Source organism: Carcharhinus amblyrhynchos, chromosome 32 (assembly GCF_965287045.1).
Source record: "Carcharhinus amblyrhynchos chromosome 32, sCarAmb.v2.hapA, whole genome shotgun sequence".
Classification (NCBI taxonomy): Eukaryota; Metazoa; Chordata; class Chondrichthyes; order Carcharhiniformes; family Carcharhinidae; genus Carcharhinus; species Carcharhinus amblyrhynchos.
In genome coordinates this window covers 14,204,173-14,226,120 of record NC_137355.1, presented here as the reverse complement: position 1 = coordinate 14,226,120, position 21,948 = coordinate 14,204,173, and the positions used below count along the sequence as shown (strand labels likewise).

General features: G+C 46.2%; 1 protein-coding gene across 4 annotated transcripts in view; it reads left to right on the top strand.

Moving 5' to 3' along the window:
• Positions 1-21,948, top strand: part of celf6 (CUGBP Elav-like family member 6) — a 691,837-nt gene that overhangs the window by 598,913 nt on the left and 70,976 nt on the right. For 3 of the 4 annotated variants that reach the window (XM_080216156.1, XM_080216158.1, XM_080216155.1), the window contains 2 exons: positions 10,875-11,003; positions 16,170-16,249. In XM_080216156.1, the coding sequence (XP_080072282.1) occupies positions 10,875-11,003; positions 16,170-16,249 (209 nt within the window). The remainder of the gene's footprint in view (positions 1-10,874; positions 11,004-16,169; positions 16,250-21,948) is intronic. The other variant, XM_080216157.1, reaches the window with a different exon arrangement.

Sequence of the window (21,948 nt, the reverse complement as noted above, 5' to 3'; positions counted from 1 at the left end):
CCTCAGTGGGATTGTGGTCGGCGCAGACTCGATGGGCCAAATGGCCTCTATCTGCACTGCAGGGATTCTATGACTCGATGATAACTGCCACCTTTACCTGGTCTAGCCTACGTGTGACCCTGAAGCCCAAGGTAAAGTGGTTGACTCTCAACTGCCCTCAGGCAACGAGCGATGGGCAATAAATGTTGGCCCAGCTAGTGACGCCCATGTCCCAGAATGAGTAAAAAAAACTCTGCAGTTAACTAGGATGGATTCTACACACATAATTTCTTTGATGTAACTGTCCTCCACTGAAGAAATCACCTTGTTTTTTTTCTGTCTGGGAAAGTTGCTGCAGTTTTGTCTGTGAGTTCTGTTACTGTCGTTTGTGGAGGTCACGTCAAATAGACTCTGTAAATAGACCTTGCTTAATTTGCCGCTGGTTTTGCGTGTTGTAAATCGGGCTCTGCAATTGTACAGATTTATCCACAGTGCCTTTCTCATTAAATTAGGATCAAAAAAGCTCCATTTATGGTACTTTGGTTCAGGTTAGTTCACATTTTTGGAGTTCTTCGGAGTGAAGACCTTATTTTTTCCCTAGAACTCTCTTTATTTGATCCATTGATTTTTCATTTTAGCGAGCCTCAAAATAGCCTCCAAATATTTGTTCTTGTTTTCCCATCTCGAATCGTCCTTGAGAAGGTGGTGGTGAGCCAGCTTGTTAGACTGTTCAACTTTTGCCAGGCCGGTCCCTGGGACGGCAGGTCTGCCGTACGAGGAGAGACTAAGTCGGTTAGGATTATATTCATTGGAGTTTAGAAGAAGGAGAGGCAATCTCTCACACCAGCTTATAAAATTCTAACAGGATTAGACAAGGTGGATTCAGAAAGAAGGTTCAAACTCCACACTGTCTGTGTGCATCTGTTTGCATGTTCTCCCCATGTCTGCATGGGTTTCCTCCGGGTGCTCCGGTTTCCTCCCACACTCCCAAAGTGTGCAGGTTGGGTGGATTGGCCATGCTAAATTGACCCTAGCATCAGTGGGATTAGCAGGGAAAATATGTGAGATTGCAGGAATAGGACCTGGGTGGAATTGTGGTCAGTACAGACTCGGTGGGCCAAATGGCTTCCTTCTGTACAGTAGGGATTGTATAATTTTATGATTCTATGAATGTTCCCGATGGTGGGGGTGTCCAGAGCTGGAGGCCATAGTTTGAGGATAAGGGGTAAACCTTTTAGGACTGAGTTGAGGAGAAATTTCTTCAGCCAGAGGGTGGTGAATGTGTGGAATTCATTACCACAGGAAATAGTTGAGGCCAAAACGTTGCACGATTTGAAGAAGAAATTAGATATAGCTCCTGGGGCTAAAGGGATCAAGGGATCCCTTTAGAGGAAGTGGGGGGGATCAGGATATTGAATTCAATGATCAGCCGTGATCAAAATGAATGGTGGAGCAGGCTCGAAGGGCCAAATGGCCTACTCCTGCTTCTACTTTCTATATTGGTGCACTCAAGGGAAGTGGAGAGAGATGAGGGGGTTTGACCCAATGACAGTGATGGGACGGCAGTATAGCTCCAAGCCAAGATGATGTCTGATTTGGATGGGAGCTTTGTAGATGGTGGTGCTCCCATGCATCTGCTGACCTTGTCCTCCTGGGTTTAAGTTTGAAGTTTATTTATTAGTGTCACAAGTAGTCTTACATTAACACCGCAATGAAGTTACTGTGAAAATCCCCTAGTTGCCGCACTCCAGTGCCTGTTCAGGTACACTGAGGGAGGATTTAGCACGGCCAGTGCACTTAACCAGCAGGTCTTTTGGACTGTGGGAGGGAACCGGAGCACCCGGAGGAAACCCACGCAGACACAAGGAGAATGTACAGAGCCGCACAGACAGTAACCCAAGCCGGGAATCGAACCCAGGTCCCTGGCGCAGTGAGGCAGCAGTGCTAACACTGTGCCACCGTGCCACTCTCCTGGGTTTGAAGGCACTGTCAAAGGAGCCTTGACAACTTGCTGCAGTGCACACTGTAAATGGGACACACTGATATCATGTGTGGCAGCAGTAGGGGGATTAGGTGTTTTAAGCTGGTGGGTGGAGCGCTGATCGAGTGTCCTGGATGGTTTCAGAATCCTTAAGAACAAGTGGCATTGATAAAAATAGAAAAAGCTGGAATTACTCAGCAGTTCAGACAGTATCTGTGGGACAAAAACCTACTTCCCTCTCCACATACACTGCCAGACCTGCTGAGTATTTGGAGCACTTCCTGTTTATGTCATTATTTCATCATCTGCAGAATTTTGGTTTCATATACGTGGCATAACCTTGACTTATACTCCTCGTATATAAAAGGGTGTGGGGTCACCTGTTTAAATTGTTGGCACGATTTGATGATTGGGGCGGTACGGTGGCACAGTGTTTAGTGCTGGTGCCTCACAGATGCTAAGGACCCGGGTTCAATTCAATTCCATCCTTTCCGTGCGGAGTCTGCAAGAACTGTGGACGGTGGATTATTGGAAGCTCTGAAGATGAAGGTTGATAAATGATTGTTCGGTGAGTGTATTGAAAGACGTAAAGTGAAGGCAGGTGAATGGATCTGAGGTACGCATCAGTCATGACTTACCTGAAAGGCAAAGCAGAGGGGCTGTATGGTATCTTCGAGTCCATTCAAAGTGGTGTCAGTTTAGTTCCCTTTTTTATTGAGCTGTATCAAATAGATTTTTTTCATTTTTAGTTATTAATCTAACAACTAGTGGAGGGAGAGAGATGCCGATTGGAAGGGTTGTATGCTACTCCTGCAAGATGTGGGATATCGTGGATACTTCAAATGTCATCTGTGGGAAGTGTATCAAGTTACAGATGCGCACCGATGGATTGGTTAGAGCAGCAGCTGGAAGCACTGGCGAGCACACAAGTAGCTGAAATTGTTATAGATAATAGCTACAGAGATGTGGCAACATCTATGGTGCAGGAAGATAGATGGGTGACTTCCAGACGGGGTAGGCAGCCAGTGCCGGGGTCCCCTATGGCTGTCCCCCTATCTAGCAAGTATGCCGTTTTGGGAACTGATGAGGGGGGAGGTCCATCAGGGGACAGCAACAGCAGTGGCCAGAGCGAAGGCACCACAGCTAGCCCTGCTACACAGATTACAAAGCTTGGCAAAGCTACAGTAGTCAGGGATTCAATAGTCAGGGGCATAGATTGGCACTTCTGTGGCCATGAAAGAGACTCCAGGATAGTAGTTTGCCTCCCTGGTGCCAGGTCCTGGATGTCACTGAGAGAGTACAAAGCATCCCAAAACTGGGGGGAAAATCAGACAGATGTTAGGGGGACATAACTATGAGGTCCATGGTGGGAGATATAGGAGGGATGTCCGAGGTAGATTCTTTACTTTCAGAGAGTGGTTGGGGTGTGGAATGCACTGCCTGCTGGAGTCGGACACTTTAGGAATTTTCAAGCGGTTATTGGATAGGCACATGGAGTACTCCAGAATGATAGGGATGGGATAGCTTGATCTTGGGATTGGACATAGCTGGGCACAGCATTGAGGGTCGAAGGGCCTGTACTGCGCTGTAATGTTCTATATTTCTATGTCATCGTCCACATTGGCATGACATTGATAGAAAGAATAGCGAGGTCCTGCAACAGCAATTGAGAGAGTTAGGTAGAACATTAAAAAGCAGGACCTCTAGGTAGTAATCTCAGGATTACTCCCCGTGTCACGTGAGGCTAGGAACAGGGAGATAGTCCAGCTGGACACGTGGCTAAAGAACTGGTGCAGGAGGGAGGCCTTCAGGTTTGTGGATCACTGGGATGTCTTCCAGGGAAGGTGGGGCCTGTACAAGAAGAACGGGTTACGCCTGAACTGGAGGGGCACCGATATTCTGGCTGGGATGTTTACTCCCAGGTGGGTTTAAACTAGTATAGCGGGGGGGGAGGGGTGCGGTTGGGAATCAGATCAGTAGGTCAGCAAGTGTAGAGACTGGGGATGAGCATGGGACCAAGGCCAGGCTAGCTCAGAGGAAGAGCAGGCTGGGAGAGGTCGAACTCAGTAGGACTTACCCACCTGCTCCCCATAGCCCTAAATTCCCTTATTGGTTAAAAATCTATCTATCTGTGACTTAAGCACATTTAACGAGGTAGCCTCCACTGCTTCAATGGGCAGAGATTTCCAAATTCTCCACCCTCTGGGAGAAGAAGTTCCTCCTCAACTCTGTTCTAAATTTACTCTCCCGTATTTTGAGGCTGTGCCCCCTAGTTCTTGTTTCCATTCTAAGTGGAAATAACCTCGCTGCTTCTACCCTGTCTAGCTCCTTCATTATCTTATATGTCTCTATAAGATCAACCCTCAACCTTCTAAACTCCAATGAGTACAGGCCCAGCCTACTCAACCTGTCCTCATAAGCTAACTCCCTCATCGCTGGATGGTATGGAGGGTATTAGCTCTGAGGAAAGATTGAATAAAAAGGGGATTGTTCTCCCTGGAAAGACAAAAGGCTGAGAGGCCTGATAGAAGTTTATAAAATTATGAGGGGCAGTTGGAAGCTTTTTCCCAAGGTAGAAATGACAATCACAAGGGGGCACAAGTGCAAGATAAGGGGGGAAAGGTTCAGTGGAGATGTGCGGGGGAAGTGTTTTACTCAGATAGTGGCAGGGGTCTGGAATGTACTGCCAAGTAAGGTGATTGAGGCACATACATTAGATGTTTAAGATTTAACTGGATGGACACATGAACAGGCGGGGTATAGAGGGATACACGTGGTTGGCCTAAATAGGACAATGTGATCGGCGCAAGCTTGGTGGTACTGTTCTTTGTTCTTTGTTAGATGCAGTTCTTGGGGTGAAAGGGCATCAGGGATATGGGGGGAAAGCAGGAACAGAGTTGGATGATCAGCCTTGATCATAATGAATGATGGAGTAGGCTCGAAGGGCTGAATGGCCTCCTTCTGCTCCTAACTTCTATAAATGAGGCCCACTGCAATCACAAAACATTACAGTACCAATTCAGACCCATTGGGCCATCTAATCGGTACTGGTATTTTTCTCTCTACAAGACCTCCAGTCTAATCTTTCCTTTCAACATTACTCCGTGTCAAGCAATGCTTTGTTGATGTGTTATCAAAACATCTGGAAAGAAATCACTTCAATCTTTTTAAAAATCAAGTTAAATCATGTGTATATTTTTGTTTAGGTTACATTTCTGAAATGTAACTTAGATGACAAGCTATGGTTCATTGTTTGGATGACAGTAAGAGGGGAGGCAATGGCCTGGTGGTATTATCGCTAGATTATTAATGCAGAAACACGCTAATGTTCCAGAGATCTGGGTTCGAATCCCACCATGGTGGCATTTGAATTCAATAAAAAAAATCTGGAATTAAGAATCTACCAATGACCATGAAACCATTGCCAGGAAAAACCCCATCTGGGTCACTAATTTCCTTTAGGGAAGGAAATCTGCCGTCTTTACCTGGTCTGGCCTACATGTGACTCCAGAGACACAGCAACGTGGTTGACTCTCAACTGCCCTCTAAACAAGGGCAACTAGGGATGGGCAACAAATGCTGGCCAGCCAGCGACACCCATGTTCCATGAATGAAAAAAAAAGTAAGGGATGAAATGATTTATTTGTATTCAGTGATGTGGGCATCACTGGCTCGGTCCAGCATTTATTCCCCATCCCTAACTGTTCTCGAGAGGGTGGTGGTGAACTATCTTCTTGAACAGCTGCAGCCTATGTGATGTAGGTACACCCATTGTGCTGTTAGGGGTGGGAGTCCCCAGATTTCGACAGTGAAGAAACAGCGATAGATTTCCAAGTCAGGATGGTGAGTGACTTGGAGGGGTACTGCTCTTGTCCTTCTCAGTGGTAGAGATCACAGGTCTTGAAAGGTGCTGCCAAAGGCGCCTTGGTGAGTTGCTATATTGCAGGTAAAGTCACTACAATCCCAGATGACCACAGGCTGTGACTGGTGATGATTTAACCTGAGGATCACCACATCTCAGGCAAGGGGCAAGGATGAAAAGGCAGGCAGGTCATTTGTTAATAACCTTAACCAGTGCGGGAATTGAACCCATGCTGTTGGCACCACTCTGCATCAATAACCAGTTGTCCAGCCAACTGAGCTAAACTGACATCCGCTACAATGCATCTTGTAGCTGGTACACCTTGCTGCCACTGTGAAACAGAGATGGAAGGAGTGAGTGTAAAAGGTACTGGATGACTTGTCAGTCAAGAGGGCTGCTTTGCCCTGAATGTTATTGAGCTTCATGAGTGCGGTTAGAGCCTCACTAATCTGGACAAAGAGAATGTGCCACCATACTTTTGACTTGTATCTTGTAGTTAGTGGGAGTGAATTACTCATCTCAGAATTCCCTCCCTTTTGCCACAGTATCTATAATGTTGGCTCAGTTCAGTTCCAGATCAGTGGTAACCCACAGGATGATGATATGGAGCTTTCAGCAATGGTAATAAAGTTAAAGTTTATTTTTTAGTGTCATAAGTAAGCTTACATTAACAGTGCAATGAAGTTATTGTGAAAATCCCCTAGTCGCCACACTCTGGCACCTGTCCAGAGACACTAAGGGACAATTTAACAAGGCCAATCCCCCTAACCTGTACATCTTTGGACACTAAGGGGCAATTTAGCATGACCAATCCATCTAAACTGCACATCTTTGGACACCAATGGGCAATTTAGCATGACCAATCCTCCTAACCTACACATCTGTACACTAAGAGGCAATTTATCATGGCCAATCCACCTAACTTGCACATTTTTGGAAACCAGAGCACACAGAGGAAACCCACACAGACACGGGGGTGAACATGCAAACTTCACACAGACAGTGACCCAAGTCCAGGAATTGAACCTGGGTCCCTGTGCCACTGTGCTGCCTGTTTCCCCTAACAAGCTGGATACCTTCTGATTGGCCCTCTGTCTTTAAGAGACTGCCCACTACCCATGGTTCAACCCATGTCCATGTTAATTAAGAGTGCCTGCCCCCTCCTTACCACCCCCATGCCCATCCCCGTCCCCTTCTGGAAACATCCCCGCTTCCTGTCCATCCCACCCCACGCAAAGCAAATGTTTGGCCCAAACAACAAACCCATCGAGGGTGTGCCTAAAAAGTTCTCAGCAACCTGAGATAACAGCTCGGTTGAGGATGGTGGAGGAAGAAAGATGTTTTGATGCAATAATGTCACGCCTTCTGATGACAGCCCAATGAATTGACGCACAACTCTTGATTAAAGTCGTGACGTTGCCGGTTTCTGTAGCAGCTGGATAATAACTGTTCTTTGATCTGTCACCAAAGATAATGCCGCGGCTAAACAACCCATCAGCTGTTGTTTTTTTTTCATTTATCTTGATAGTGCAGGGGCTGTTTATACTTGAGAGGTGCCTTCTATTGCTAGTTTTCATTTAATGTAATTATCTGTGGATAATTAGTGCACCATGCTTACTATTAAACAAACAAGGCGATAAGAACATTGTGGACAAAGTAAAACCAGCAGAGAATTCGGAGGCAGAAGTCCCCTTCACCAGAGTTCCTTTAGTTTACAATTCCAACAGCAGTACACAGGGTGGTATCAGTCTGCAGTCTACCCTCGGGAGTGCCAGAGGAACTGACACTCCTGGTTAGATACAAGGAAAGGACTTCCTGATTTGGCCCAACAATTGACTCCTTAATCAGGGAGTTCATATTCCAATAGGCCAACCTCAATGGTCTGACTGAAGTCGTTAGAGTCATCTAGTTCTAAAGCTGGCTAATGAATTAAGTTCGGAAGGTTTATGTTTGGGTCTCTTGCAGCTGACAGACATGGGAGCGTCATCGTCAGGACCTGACTTCCTCTGACAGGTTGGCATTAAGGTGTTGCTGTTACCACAGCGACAGAACAGTGTGACCTCTCTGCAGAGGGGTGACACAAAACTGGGTAGATCAGGCTGCCCATCAGTGACCCTGGGGTCCACAGGGTATACGCAGTTGTCTCAGGTACAGAGAGAACGAGAGAGGGAGATACTTTAGTCTGCTCACTGCCCTCACACCCTCTGTCCACAGTACATTCAATACAGGGCTTCACAGTGGCACAGTCGTCAGCGCTGTTGCCTCAAAGCGCCAGGGCCCCAGGTTCGATTCTGGCCTCGGTTACTGTCTCTGTGGAGTTTGCGCGTTCTCCCAGTGTCTGCATGGGTTTCCTCCAGGCGCTCCGGTTTCCTCCCACAGTCCGAAAGATGTACGGGTTAGGTGGATTGGCCATGCTAAATTGTCCCTTGGTGTCAGGGGGATTAGCAGAGTAAATGTACGGGAGTAGGGTCTGGATGGAATTGTGGTCGGTACAGGCTTGATGGGCCGAATGGCCTCCTTTTGTATTGTACAGATTCTATGTTGGACGTGATCTTACCACCCGATGACACCACATTCCCACTGCGGTGAGGTCGGAGAATTTGGAAGCAAGCCAAATTTCCGTTCACTGTGGCGAGACGGCAAAATCCCATTGGCATGAACGGGGGCGGTAAGATTCTGGTCATTGAATGAGAAGGTCCACCTGGGTGGGATTGTGGTCAGTGCAGCCTCAATGGGCCAAATGGCCTCCTTCTGCATGGTAGGGGTTCTACGATTCTATGATTTCAGTCAGGAAGTTCTTCCAACAATACCCTCTGCATCTTTATCAACTGTGCCGACCATGAACAGGTTATTATCTGGTTGAATGAGAACAGTTCCTCTGTACTTTGGTAACAGTAATTGGTACATGTTTCCAGGAAAACTCTTGACTGACCCAGTTTGTGGTCCATCACAAGCCATTGTGTGGCCTCTTGTGAAACACATGACAAAAGTGGAAGATATTTTGATAATAAAACTGTAGAAGTGAAAATAATTTTTATGCATACGTGTCCTCTCTTGGTTCATGAATAACATACTGGAATCCTGCACGGCTTCACCAGGCAAGAGTTTAGGTTTTTTTTAAAAGAAGCTTTAATATCTTGCGGCTAAACCCCTCGCCAAGGTGCTGGGAATAATTGTCGCCAGTCAGAATGCAGACCCGAGTCAAGGTGTGCATGAAACTATGAGAGATGAGGAGGAATTTTTTCCCTCAGGGGATAGGGAATCTGTGGAATTCGTTATCACAAAGGGCTGTGGAGGCTGGATCATCATTAAATCCCGACAGTGCAGAACAATAATCCCACCCAGGCCTTATCCCCATAACTCCATGTATTTACCATGCTAATCCCCGCCTGAAACTAAGGATCAACTTTGCATGGCTAATCCACAGAAACTGCACATCTTGGGACACTAAGGGACAGTTTAGCATGGCCAATCCACCTAACCTGCACATCTTTGGATGCTAAAGGGCAATTTAGCATGGCCAATCCACCTAACCTGCTCACCTTTGGACACTAAGGGGCAATTTAGCATGGCCAATCCAACTAACATACACATCGTTGGACGGTAAAGGGCAATTTAGTAAGGTCAACCCACCTCATCTACACATCATTGGACAATAAGGGGCGATTTATCATGGCCGATCCCCCTAATCTACACATCTTTGGACAATAAGGGGCAACTTAGCATGGCCATTCCACTTAACCTGCAGGTCTTTGGACAATAAGGGGCAATTTAGCATGGCCTATCCATCTAAAATACATAGCGTTGGACACTTAGGGGCAATTTAGCATGGCCAATACACCTAATCTACTCATCTTTGGATAATTAGGATCAATTTAGCATGGCCAATCCACCTTATCTGCACATTTTTGGACTGTGGGAGGAAACTGGAGCACCACGCAAACATGGGGAAAGCATGCCAGATGCACACAGACAATGACCTGAGGCTGGAACGGAAGCCATGTTCCTGGTGCTGTGAGACAGTATTGCTAACCACTGTGCCACCATGCCGCACTATCTTCGCTTGTGTATGTGTTAGTGAGATTGCACAGCTCCCTAAGGTTAGTGAACTCTGCTCCCTTCCTGCAGTGACCTTCAATGAACGCCTCATCAGAATATCGGACCCAAGTTGTCCCCCGACACTGCCACACTTCACACATTGCCTCTGCCAAGAGAGCAATCATCTTGCAGCTTAAGTGTGGGTGTATGAATCATTACTCTGTCAGAGGGTCTGTGCAGAATCAATGGACCAAATGGCCTCCTCTTGCACTGGGACGTTATGAGAGAGGCAAATGCTAGTTTTATTTGCACAGTCTAATAACTCCATGGAGATGAAGGTCCTGTCACCAAAGGTTTCTTTATTTACAACATATATCAATCAACAGAGTGTGTGTGTATGTGCGCCCTGCTTCAGCAGGCAGAGAGACTGACACACCTGCTTTAAATAGGGAATATGCGGCTCCCTGATTGGGCTATCAATTAGGACTCAAACAGGGGCATTTTTTGATGTGGACTCAATCAAGGATTTCTTTTGTCTCTGGCAAATACGTTAATACAAAAACAGTTACAAATATTCAAAATATAAATATGAAAGATATATTACCAGTGGCGAACGCCATCCATTTATCAATAACCTGCAGTTACTATCTTCTATGTAGGGAGATTTCATTGTTGGTTATAATTTTCCAGGCATTGCCAAGGACACAATCAGGGAGCTCATACTCCAACAGGCCAACAACATTTGCCTGACTGGAAGTCATCACATACAGTTAATTCCCTCATTATTAATTGAATTTCGATTCCACAATGATGGCATTATTGGGCCAATAGTCTCCCCCTCCCATCCACATTACAGATCTTTCCCTCACCTCTTGCCACAATGGGACTGGCAGGATTTGCGGGAATTCTCCCCATGTCTCCAACTTGGTGATGAATGCGATGCTGGTGGTTGTTTACAAATGCACAACGGCCATTGGCTCCCCAGAGGATTAAGATGTCCTTTCTTTGTTTCAGAAGACAGAAAGCTCTTTGTGGGCATGCTGGGTAAACAGCAAACAGAGGACGATGTCAGGAGATTATTCGAATCCTTCGGCTCAATTGAAGAGTGCACCATTCTCCGAGGACCAGACGGAACCAGCAAAGGTTAGTCATCCCCTTTCTACCCCTATCTGCCTTCAACAGGCTGTCTCCACTTACTACCCAACTTGGATTTGAGCACCAGCCAGACGTTGTGTAGACAAGGTTAGCAAGTTAACCCGAAAACAGGGACATAGTATAAATTTTAATGTTTATCTATTAATATCGTAAGTAAGCTTACGTCACCTTTCATTTCTGTATCTCCCACTTCACACACTCATGGTGGCACAGTGGTTAGCACTGCTGCCTCGCATTGCCAGGGACCCGGTTTGATTCCTAGCTTGGATCACTGTTTGTTTACATGTTTTCCCCCATGTCTGCATGGGTTTCCTCCAGATGCTCCAGTTTCCTCCCACAGTCTAAAAGACGTGCTAGTTAGTTGTATCGACCCGTACATGTGCCAGAGTGTGGCAACTGTGGAATTTCACAGTAACTTCATTGCATTGTTAATGTAAGCCTACTTGTGACTAATAAATTTAACTTTAACTCTGTCCAGCTCAATGTGATGGTGTGGAGATGTTGGTGTTGGACTTGGGTGGGTACAGTAAGAAGTCTCACAACACCAGGTTAAAGTCCAACAGATTTATTTGGTAGCAGAGGCGTTGGGAGCAGTGTCTGAAGGAGCAGTGCTCTGAAAGCTTGTGCTACCAAATCAACCTGTTAGACTTTAACCTGGTGTGGTGAGACTTCTTACCCAGCTAAATGTGTCCAGCCTATCCCTTCCAAATATTTCCAAATCCTCTTCTCCTGCCTCCTTAACTCCAGTGTCTCACTTCTACACTTCTTTACTTCCAGCCCACCCCCAATTCTATTTCAGTAGCGAAAAACCAGAGCATTCGAGTTTATATTTCTCACTATGGAACTTTAAAGTCATCTCAAAATAAGTTTAAAAGTTTTATTTATTCATGTCACAAGTCAGCTTACCTCGACATTGCAATGAAGTTACTGTGAAAATCCCGTAGTCGCCACACTCCGGCGCCTGTTCGGGGACACTGAGGGAGTATCTAGCACAGCCAGTGCACCCTAGCCAGTACGTCTCTCGGACAGTGGGAGGAAATCAGAGCATGTGGAGGAAACCCACACAGACACAGGGAGAATATGCAAACTCCACACAGACAGTGACCCGAGCTGGGAATTGAACCTGGGTCCCTGGCGCTGTGAGGTAGCAGTGCTAATCACCGTGCCGCCCTCACATTGTTAGGTCGCTTCAAGCGATTGACAACTGACAAGATTGACAATGGCTTACTAATTTGCTGATTTTGTGAACCATTTCAGGAGTTAGCCAGCTTAGTTATTGAATCAAGATTAGCTTTGGGTTTTTATTTATTTGATTTGATATGATTTAATTCGATTTGATTTGATTTCATAGATTCCTTACAGTGCAGAAGGAGGCCATTTGGGCCATCAAGCTTGCACTGACCACAATCCCTATCCCTATAAGCCTATGTATTTACCTTGCTAGTCCCCCTGACACAAAGGGCCTATTCACCTAACCTGCACATCGTTGGACTGTGGGAGGAAACCAGAGCACCTGGAGGAAACCCACGCAGACACGGGGAGAACATGCAAACTCCACATAGACAGTGACTCAAGCCGAGAATTGAACTCGGGTCCCTGGCGCTGCAAGGCAACAGTGCTAACCACTGTGCCACCATGCCTTTCATTTGATTTGATTTGATTTATTATTGTCACATGCATTGGGATACAGTGAAGAGTATTGTTTCTTGCACACTACACAGGCAAAGCATACTGTAAGTAGAGAAGGAAAGGAGAGATTGCTGAATGTAGTGTTATAGTCATTGCTGTTGAGGGGGGTGTGGGCCAAACACAGGCAAATGGGACTAGTCCAGTTTAGGAAATCTAGTCAGCATGGATGAGTTGGGCCGTAGGGCCTGTTTCCATGCTGTATATTTCTATGACTCTGTGACTCTATACAGACAGAACATTTGTAGAGTACATAGGGGGTAGGTATGGAGAGGGTGCAGAATGTAGTGTTACAGTCATAGCTAGAGTCTAGAGAAAGATCAACTTAATGCAAGGTAGGCCCATTCAAAAGCAGACTCATTTAAACTGGGATCTAATGAATTAAACGATTGATTCATTATTGTCCACTATTGAAGTTGTTGACTTTCCTTTTGTTCATTTATATATTGTCAGCATCGCTGTCTAGGCCAGCGTTTCCTGCCCATCCTTAATTGTCCTTGAGAAGATGGTGGTGAGCCGCCTTCATAAATCACTGTAGTCCACGTGGTGTAGGTACACCCACACTGCTGTTAGGGAGGGACTTCCAGATACTCCGGGCACAGTGGTCAGCACTGCTGCTTCACAGCGCCACAGACTTGTGTTCGATTCCAACCTTGAGTGACTGTGTGGAGTGCGCACATTCTCCTCATGTCTGTGTGGGTTTCCTCTGGGCTTTTCCGGTTTTGCCCACACTTCAAAGATGTGCAGGGAAACAGGCAGGAGAATGGGGTTGAGAAACTTAACAGCCATGATTGAATGGCGGAGCAGACTCGATGGGCCGAATGATCTAATTCTGCTTCTATATCTTATGGCCTTACGTCTTAGGTTAGTTGGATTGGCCATGCTAAATTGTCCCTTAGTGACCAAAGATTTGTAGGTTAGGGAGATTAGTGGGTGAATGTGTAAGGTTACAGAGATGTTGCCTGGATAAGATGCTCTGTCAGAGAGTCTGTGCTGACTTGATGGGCCAAATGGCCTCCTTTTGCACCATAGGGATTCTATGGTTCTATCTGATCCGGCAACAGTGAAAGAACGACAATGTAGTTCAAAGGCAGGATGGTGTGGGTCTTGGAGGGGAATTTGCAGATCATAAGATATAGGAGCAAGATTAGTCCATTCGGCCCATTGAGTCTGCTCCAACATTCAATCACATTGATACATTTCTCAACCCCATTCTCCAGACTTTTCCCCAGAATCTTTAATCCTCTCACCAATCAAGAACCTTTGTCTTGAATACGCTCACTGACTTGGCCTCCACAGCCCTCTGTGGCAATGAATTCCACAGATTCACCACCCTCTGGCTGAAGAAATTCCTCCTCATCCTGGTTCTGAAGGGCCGTCCCTTTATTCTGAGGCTGTGCCCGCGGATCTCTGACTAATGGAAACATCTTCCCCATGTCCACTCTATCCAGGCCTTTCAGTAAGTTTCAATGAGATCCCACTTCATCCTTCTGAAGTCTATCGAGTACAGACCCAGAGTCCTCAAATCCTTCTTGAACGTCAAGCTTTTCATTCCTGCAAACGTTCACGTGAAACTCCTTGGGACCCTCCCCAGGGTAGAGACGTGTTGAGCGGAGGAAGGTGGGGGTGGGGGGGCATTGAAAGGTGTTGCTGCGGTAACCTTCATGAGTTGCTGCAGGGCACATTGCACACTACTGCCACTGGGATCCAGTGGTGGAAGGAGTGAATGGTTATTTTAATGGATAGAGTGTCAACCTAATGGGTGTTGTTGGGACTACACTTGCTCAGGCAAGTGGGGAGTATTCCATCACACTCCTCTCTTGTCTTTCAGATAGTGGGAAGCCTGAGTGTGATTGACTGTCCCCAGAAAACCCAGCCCTCTGACCTGCACTTTTCCTTGACTATGTATAAAGCTCAAACCAATAGAGAAAATGTTGGAAAATCTCAGCAGGTCTGGGCAGCATCTGTAAGGAGAGAAAAGAGCTGATGTTTCGAGTCCAGATGACCCTTTGCCAAGGCACAGAAAGTGGGAGATATTTATCCTGCAGGAGGAGGGAACGACAGATGAGTCATAGTCACAAAAACCAGCCCGTAGAGAGAATACAAGACTAAACAGCAGAGAAGCTGAAATCAGAGGGGAAACTGTGGCAGATGAAGATGTATGGGGGAGGGAGGAGAGAGGCAAAATTGAGCAAAAGTGGGGGGCAAGGGGAAGCAAAGGGGGAGAAAAGATAAGGGAAGGGGGATAAAATAGGGGGAAAGAGTGGGGGCGGGAAGAAAAATAAAGACAATAAAGAAACAAAAGGTGCAAAATAAAATAGATGTGGCTGGACCAGTTAGTATTCTGATCAATAGTAACCCAAGATTTTGATCTGGGGAGGGAGGAGGTTGAGGTGGGGGAATCGGGGATGGGCGGGAGTGTATTTCAGTGATGGTAATGCCATTAAAGGTTAAGTAGAAATGCTCAAAGCCTAGCACTCGTTCAGTAAGGTGAATAAGTCTGCTATTCAACGGGTTAAGTTGATATCGCCGTTAACCGATATTCTCCCATATGCTGCATTCTTTTCTATAGAAGGTTGCAGGATGTCCAAAGAGATATGGAGGAAATGTCTCTTCTTGTAGGCGAGGGTTATGAATATAAATAGTGGGTGGGTTTTTACAGCATTGCTCATCCTGGAACCATAAAGTCCTGCCCGAGGTCAACAGAACTTGGCACGTTCCGGCCAAATTTTCTGTCCTGCCCATTACGATTCCTGTGGCGGGCAGGGTGGGAAAATTACACCCAGGGATTCGCCCTTTTGTGTGGAACTTGCTACCACCTAGGTTGGTTGAGGTGAATAACATAGATAAACGTCCCAAGAGAAAGTAGTCCAATGAGAAGTCTCACAACACCAGGTTAAAGTCCAACAGGTTATTTTTGGAATCACGAGCTTGCGGAGCACTGCTCCTTCATCAGATGAGTGGCCCCACCCACTGACCTGCGCTTCTCCCAGACTATTTATATGGCCCAACCCAACAGAGAAAATGCTGGAAAATCTCAGGAGATAAAGGCCAACGTTTTGAGTGCACATGACCCTTTGTCAAAGGGTCACCTGATGAAGGAGCAGCGCTCCGAAAGCTCGTGATTCCAAATAAACCTGTTGGACTTTAACCTGGTGTTGTGAGATTTCTGGCTGTTTTCACCCCAGCCGGCATCTCCAGATCAAGGAAAAGTAGGTTTACGCTAATGGGGTTAAATGAAGAGGTATTAACAGGAGATGGCAACGGTGCATACGTGGTAAGAATGGAGCAGTTGGGCCGAATGGCCCGTCCCTGGGCTGTAGAGGGGATTGGTAACTCACCGTCATGCGTCGCGATTATGGTTTCCTTGGACACCAAGAGAGTGGGGCATCATGAGCAATAATCTCGCTACCAGATAATTTTCTCTGCTTTCTTGTCTCTTGTTTTTTTTTCCCCCTCTCCTCCCAGGCTGTGCTTTTGTAAAATATTCCTCTCACGCAGAAGCCCAGGCAGCCATTAACAGCCTGCACGGAAGCCAGACTATGCCAGTAAGTCAGACGCGAAGGAAACAAGCTCATGAATAATTTGAGGCTTGTGGAGCACTCTGATGGTATTTACTTACCTTGCGTTGTCGCTGATACTATAAAAGTCTCTGCAGCGTGTTTATCTATGCTTTGCCTCATTAAAAATAACGCGATATGCATATATATATATATATAGTTATCTGCAAAGCTGGACCTGGAAGATTGTAATGCCATCTTAATTCTTCAATCCGACTTACTGCTTATCATCGTGAGCCTCCTCCCCTCAATTGCATAGACAATCCTTTCAACAGCGTAAAACCAGAGGGTTCCAGATTATCGTTCTCACCATCCAGAGCTTAAAGTCATTTCAAAATAAGTTTAAAAGCTTATTTACTAGTGTCATAAGTAGCCTTACCTTAATACGGCAATGCAGTCACTGTGAAAATACCCTAGTCTCCACACTTTGGCACCTGTTTGGGTACACTGAGGGAGAATTTAAAGTTAAAAGTTTATTTATTGGTGTCATAAGTAAGCATGCATTAACATTGCAGTTCAGTCACTGTGAAAATCCCTCAGTCACCACACTCTGGTGCCTTGTTGGGCGCACTGAGGGAGAATTACAGTTTAAAGTTTATTTATTCGTGTCACAAATAGGCTTACATTAACACTGCAATGCAGTAACTGTGAAAATCCCCTAGTCGCCACACTCCGGCGCCTGTTCGGGTACACTGAGGGGGAATTTTACACAACCAATGCACCTAACCAGCACATCTTTCGGGTTGTGGGAGGAAACTGGAACACTCGGAGGAAACCCATGCAGACACGGGGGGAATGTGCAGACTCCACACAGACAGTGACCCAAGCCTGGAATTGAATCCGGGTCCCTGGCGGTGTGAGGCAGCAGTGCTAACCACTTGCCACCATAGCGCCAAAGTCCAATAACTGTTTCATTTCTCTCTTTATTCCTCAGCTTCCCCTTCTTTTTTCTTGACGTTGTTTTTTCCCTGGCGAAGGAATTATTCTGCCAGCGAGGCCATGTTTTCAGGGAAGCATAGAATTGTTGCAGCACAAGAATCCTATCCCTGCTGGTTCTGTGCAAGAGCAAATCAGCTCCCCAGACTTTTGTTGGAGCCCTGCAGATACATTCGAGATGTTTATCCCATTCTCTTTTGAAAGCCACAATTGAATCTGCATCCACCGCGCTCTCAGGCAGTGCATTCCAGATTCCAGCCAGTCACTGTGTTAACAAAATATGCTTTTCCTCATGTTGTCACCATTGCTTCTGTTGCGACTCACCCTATTTTGGAATCCTCTGTCGTGGACTCTGTTGTCAGACTTTTAATTGATCACAACTCTACCCTTCCAGTGACCAGACCAAGTCGCAGAGTTCTCTTAAACAGATATTTCTAATCAAACTATAGCGAGGACGCTGGAAAGCCACAGCTCACAGTCTGTAACTAGCCAGAGCCCAGAATACATGAGCAATTATAGTTTCAAATCCGAGCACCAGTAATTAGCCAAACACCAATCAAGGTATAGGAACTAATTCTATCAATTCACACTTATTATTGATGGCACAGTGGTTAGCACTACTGACTCACTGGGGATGCAGGTTCAATTCCGGCCTCAGGTCAGTGTGCGGAGTTTGCACTTTCTCCCCCGTGTCTGCGTGGGTTTCTTCTGGGTGCACTGGTTTCCTGCCACACTCTAAAGATGTGCGGATTGGGTTGATTGGCCATGCTAAATTGACCGTAGTGTTAGGGGAATTAGCAGCGTAAATGAGGGGTTATGGGAATAGGGGCTAGGTAGGATTGTGGTCGGTATAGACTTGATGGGCCAAATGGCCTCCTTCTATACTGTAAGGAATCTCTGATTCTATGATTAAGGTTACATCATTCATAAGGTACTGGTATTAAAACCAATCACAATCACCTCATGCTTGCTTAATTATAATATCCAATCAGCATTAATATTTAATCTGTTAGTTGACCTAATTCAGCATTGTCCCAAGTTATTATTGATGGCCCAGTTTGTTTCGGTGTCTGTGGATATCACTCCCTTATTCCAGTTCCAGATGTCGGATTGAATGAATTCTCTCAGACTAAAGACCTTGATGCTTATCTATGAAGACTTGTACCTTTTTTGTTCTCATAGCAGCTTACGTGACCTTTAAACTTGTATGATCATTAACCCTTTCGGTCATGAGAGTCAGGTACACCTAACGAGGCAATAGTAACCTAGATTGAACAGATAGAGTCAGTGGTGGGCCACTAGTGACCCAGGGGGCCAAGTGTGGCATATCTGGGTTCTGAGTGTGGCCCATGAGATACTTTGTTGACCATTGCCCTGCACAGTGTTGCCACAAATCCACTGATTTCCATCCGTGTAGTTTTTTTTTCCTTCTGGTGTGACTGAATTGATTCACACATAAAGCAAGGGCAAGTGAAGTAAAGTAAAGTGCACACAGCACGTTTCAGAGGTGAGCTGGCAAGTCCTCCTGTTGTATAACCCTTCAGGTAATAACAGTAAAACACCTCTATTGGTTACTATCTGTGTGAGCTTGCTGTGTGCAAATTGGTTGTTATGTTTCTCACATAACACTTCAAAAGTAATCAATTGACAATAAAGTGCTTGGGGGGTGTTGGGGTGATGAAAAGTATGCATATCGATTTCTTTCATGGGTGGCATGGTGGCACAGTGGTTACATGGCTGCCTCACAGCACCGGGTTCAATTCCAGCCTTGGGTGACTGTCTGTGTAGAGCCTGCACGTTCTCCCCATGTTTCTGTGGGTTTCCTCCGGGTGTTCCGGTTTCCTCCCGCAGTCCAAAGATGTGTAGTTTAGGTGCATTGGCCGTGTAAAATTGCCCCTTAGTGTCCAAAAATGTGAAGGTTAGTGGATTGGCCATAGTAAATTGCCTCTTAATGTCCAAAGATGTGTAGGTTATGTGGATTGACATTGCCACATTGCCCCTTAGTGTCCAAAGATGTGCAGGGTAGGTGGATTGGCCAAACTAAATTGTCCCCTAGTGTCCCTAGCTGTGCAGTTTAGGGGGATTGGCCATGCTAAATTTCATCATAGTGTCCCTAGATAGATAGTTTAGGGGGATTAGTGGGGTAAATGCGTGTGTTTCGGGGATAGGGCAGAGGGTGGGGACCTGCGTTGGATGCTCTGTTGGACAATAGGTGTGAACTCGATGGGCCAAATGGCCTCCTTCTGCATTGTATGGATTCTATGCCACATTTGTCATCTGGGGTTTTTCTATCTACCCTACCTGAACAAAGAACAATACAGCACAAGAATAGGCTCTTTGGCCCATCATGTCTGTGCTGACATAGATGCCTCTCTAATCTAATATTTTCTTGACTCTACGGGGTCCGTATCCCTCTATTTGCTGCCTATTTGTATATTTATCCTGATGTCTCTTGAATGTTGTGGTAGAATCTTCTTCCACCACCTTCTCCAGCAGCGTGTTCCAGTCATTCACCACCCTCTATGTGAAAAACATGCCTCTTACATCTCCTTTAAACTGCCCCCCTCCACTTTCAACCTATGGCACCGAGTAATTGACCCTTCTGCCCTGGGAAAAAGACTCTGACTATCCACTCTATCCAAGCCTGTCATAATCTTGTAAACCTCTATCAGGTCCCCCCCTTATCCTCCGACACTCCAATAAAAACGACCCAAGTTTGTTCAATCTTTCTCAATATCCTCCAAACCAGGGCAACATCCTGGTAAATCTCTTCTGCACCCTTTCCAATGCATCAACATCTGGTAGTCTGCTATCAGAATTGTATGTCAACTGGACTGGAATAAACACAGTAAGAAGTAGCTATCAAAAAGAACAATTAGACTTTAACCTGGTGTTGTGAGACTTCTTACTGTATCAGAATTGTACACAATACTCCAATTGCAGCCTAACCAAAGACTTACACAGCTGCAGCACCATTTTCCAATTCCTATACTCAACATCCTGACCGATGAAGGGCAGAATACCTGGCGGTTGGTGACTAGTGGGGTGCCCCAGGGGTCGGTGCTGGGGCCTCAGCTATTTACCATTTATATAGATGATCTGGAGGAGGGAACCGAGTGTAGGGTGTCGAAATTTGCTGATGACACCAAGATTGGGGGAAAGGCAAATTGTGCGGAGGGTGTGGAGAGTCTGCAGAAGGATCTAGATAGGCTGGGCGAATGGGCCAGGAAATGGCAAATGGAATTTAATGTTGGCAAGTGTGAGGTGGTCCACTTTGGTAGGAAGAATGGTAGGAAGGACTATTACTTACGTGGCGAAAAACTGCAGCAGGCGACGGTGCAGAGGGACCTCGGGGTCCTTGTGCATGAGTCGCAAAAACCCAGCCTGCAGGTGCAGCAGGTGGTCAGGAAGGCGAATGGGATGCTGGCCTTCATAGCGAGGGGGATTGAATATAAAAGTAGGGAGGTCTTGCTGCAGCTGTATAGGGCATTGGTGAGGCCGCAGCTGGAGTACTGTGTGCAGTTTTGGGCGCCGCACCTGCGCAAGGATATTTTGGCCTTGGAGGGAGTGCAGAGGAGGTTTACTAGGCTGATACCGGAGTTGAGGGGGTTGAGCTATGAGGAGAGGCTGAATAAACTAGGCTTGTACTCGTTAGAGTTTAGAAGAATGAGGGGAGATCTCATTGAGACGTATAAGATGATGAATGGGATGGATAGGATAGAGGTGGAAAGACTCTTCCCGCTCAAAAAAGACAGTAGGACTAGGGGGCACAGCCTCAAGATAAAGGGGGGGCAGTTCAGAACGGAGTTGAGGAGGAACTTCTTCACTCAAAGGGTGGTGAATCTCTGGAATTCTCTGCCCGTTGAAGTGGTGGAGGCTGCCTCGCTAAATATTTTTAAGAAGCGGGTTGATGGGTTTTTGATAAGAGAGGGGATTAAGGGTTATGGGGAGAGGGCGGGAAAGTGGAACTGAGCCACGACAGATCAGCCATGATCTTATTGAATGGCGGGGCAGGCTCGAAGGGCCAGATGGCCTACTCCTGCTCCTATTTCTTATGTTCTTATGTTCTTCTTCACCACCTTGTCCACCTGAGTTGCCACCTTCAGAGAACTGCAGATCTGCATGCCGCGATCTCGCTGTATGCTAATATTTCCAAGGGCTCTACCATTTACTGTCCTTCTGCTGTAGACCTTCCAAATTGCATCACCTCACATTTGTCCAGGTTAAATTCCATCTGCCATCGTTCGGCCCGGGTCTCCAGTTGATTTTATATCCTCTAACAATCCTCCTCACTATCTGCTATTCCCCCAGTGTTTGTATCGTCTATAAATTTCCGATTCAGATCATCAACATTTTCCTCCAGGTCATTTATATATATTATAAACAACACCTGCCTTAATACCTTGAAGGCTATGAGCGGGTCCCTCCATCTCCTTCTAAATCCCCAGGATTCACCCTTGTAGATGTAATCTCTCTTTGGAATTTAACCCCTATCCCGTTTCCTGCCCACAGCACCTTCACCAGTACTGCACCTTCTCATTGTGCACTGGAGTGTTTGGGCTAGATTTCTATTGACAAATCCTTCAGCTGCAGTGAATGGAGTTTTGTTTGTATCCCACAAGCTTCCAACTCAGAAATGGGAGTGCTACCAACTTCAGGGAGGCGATGGCCTCATGGTACTATTGCTGGACCATTAATCCATGAACTCAGCAAATGTTCAGGGGATCCGGATTTGAATCCCACCACGGCAG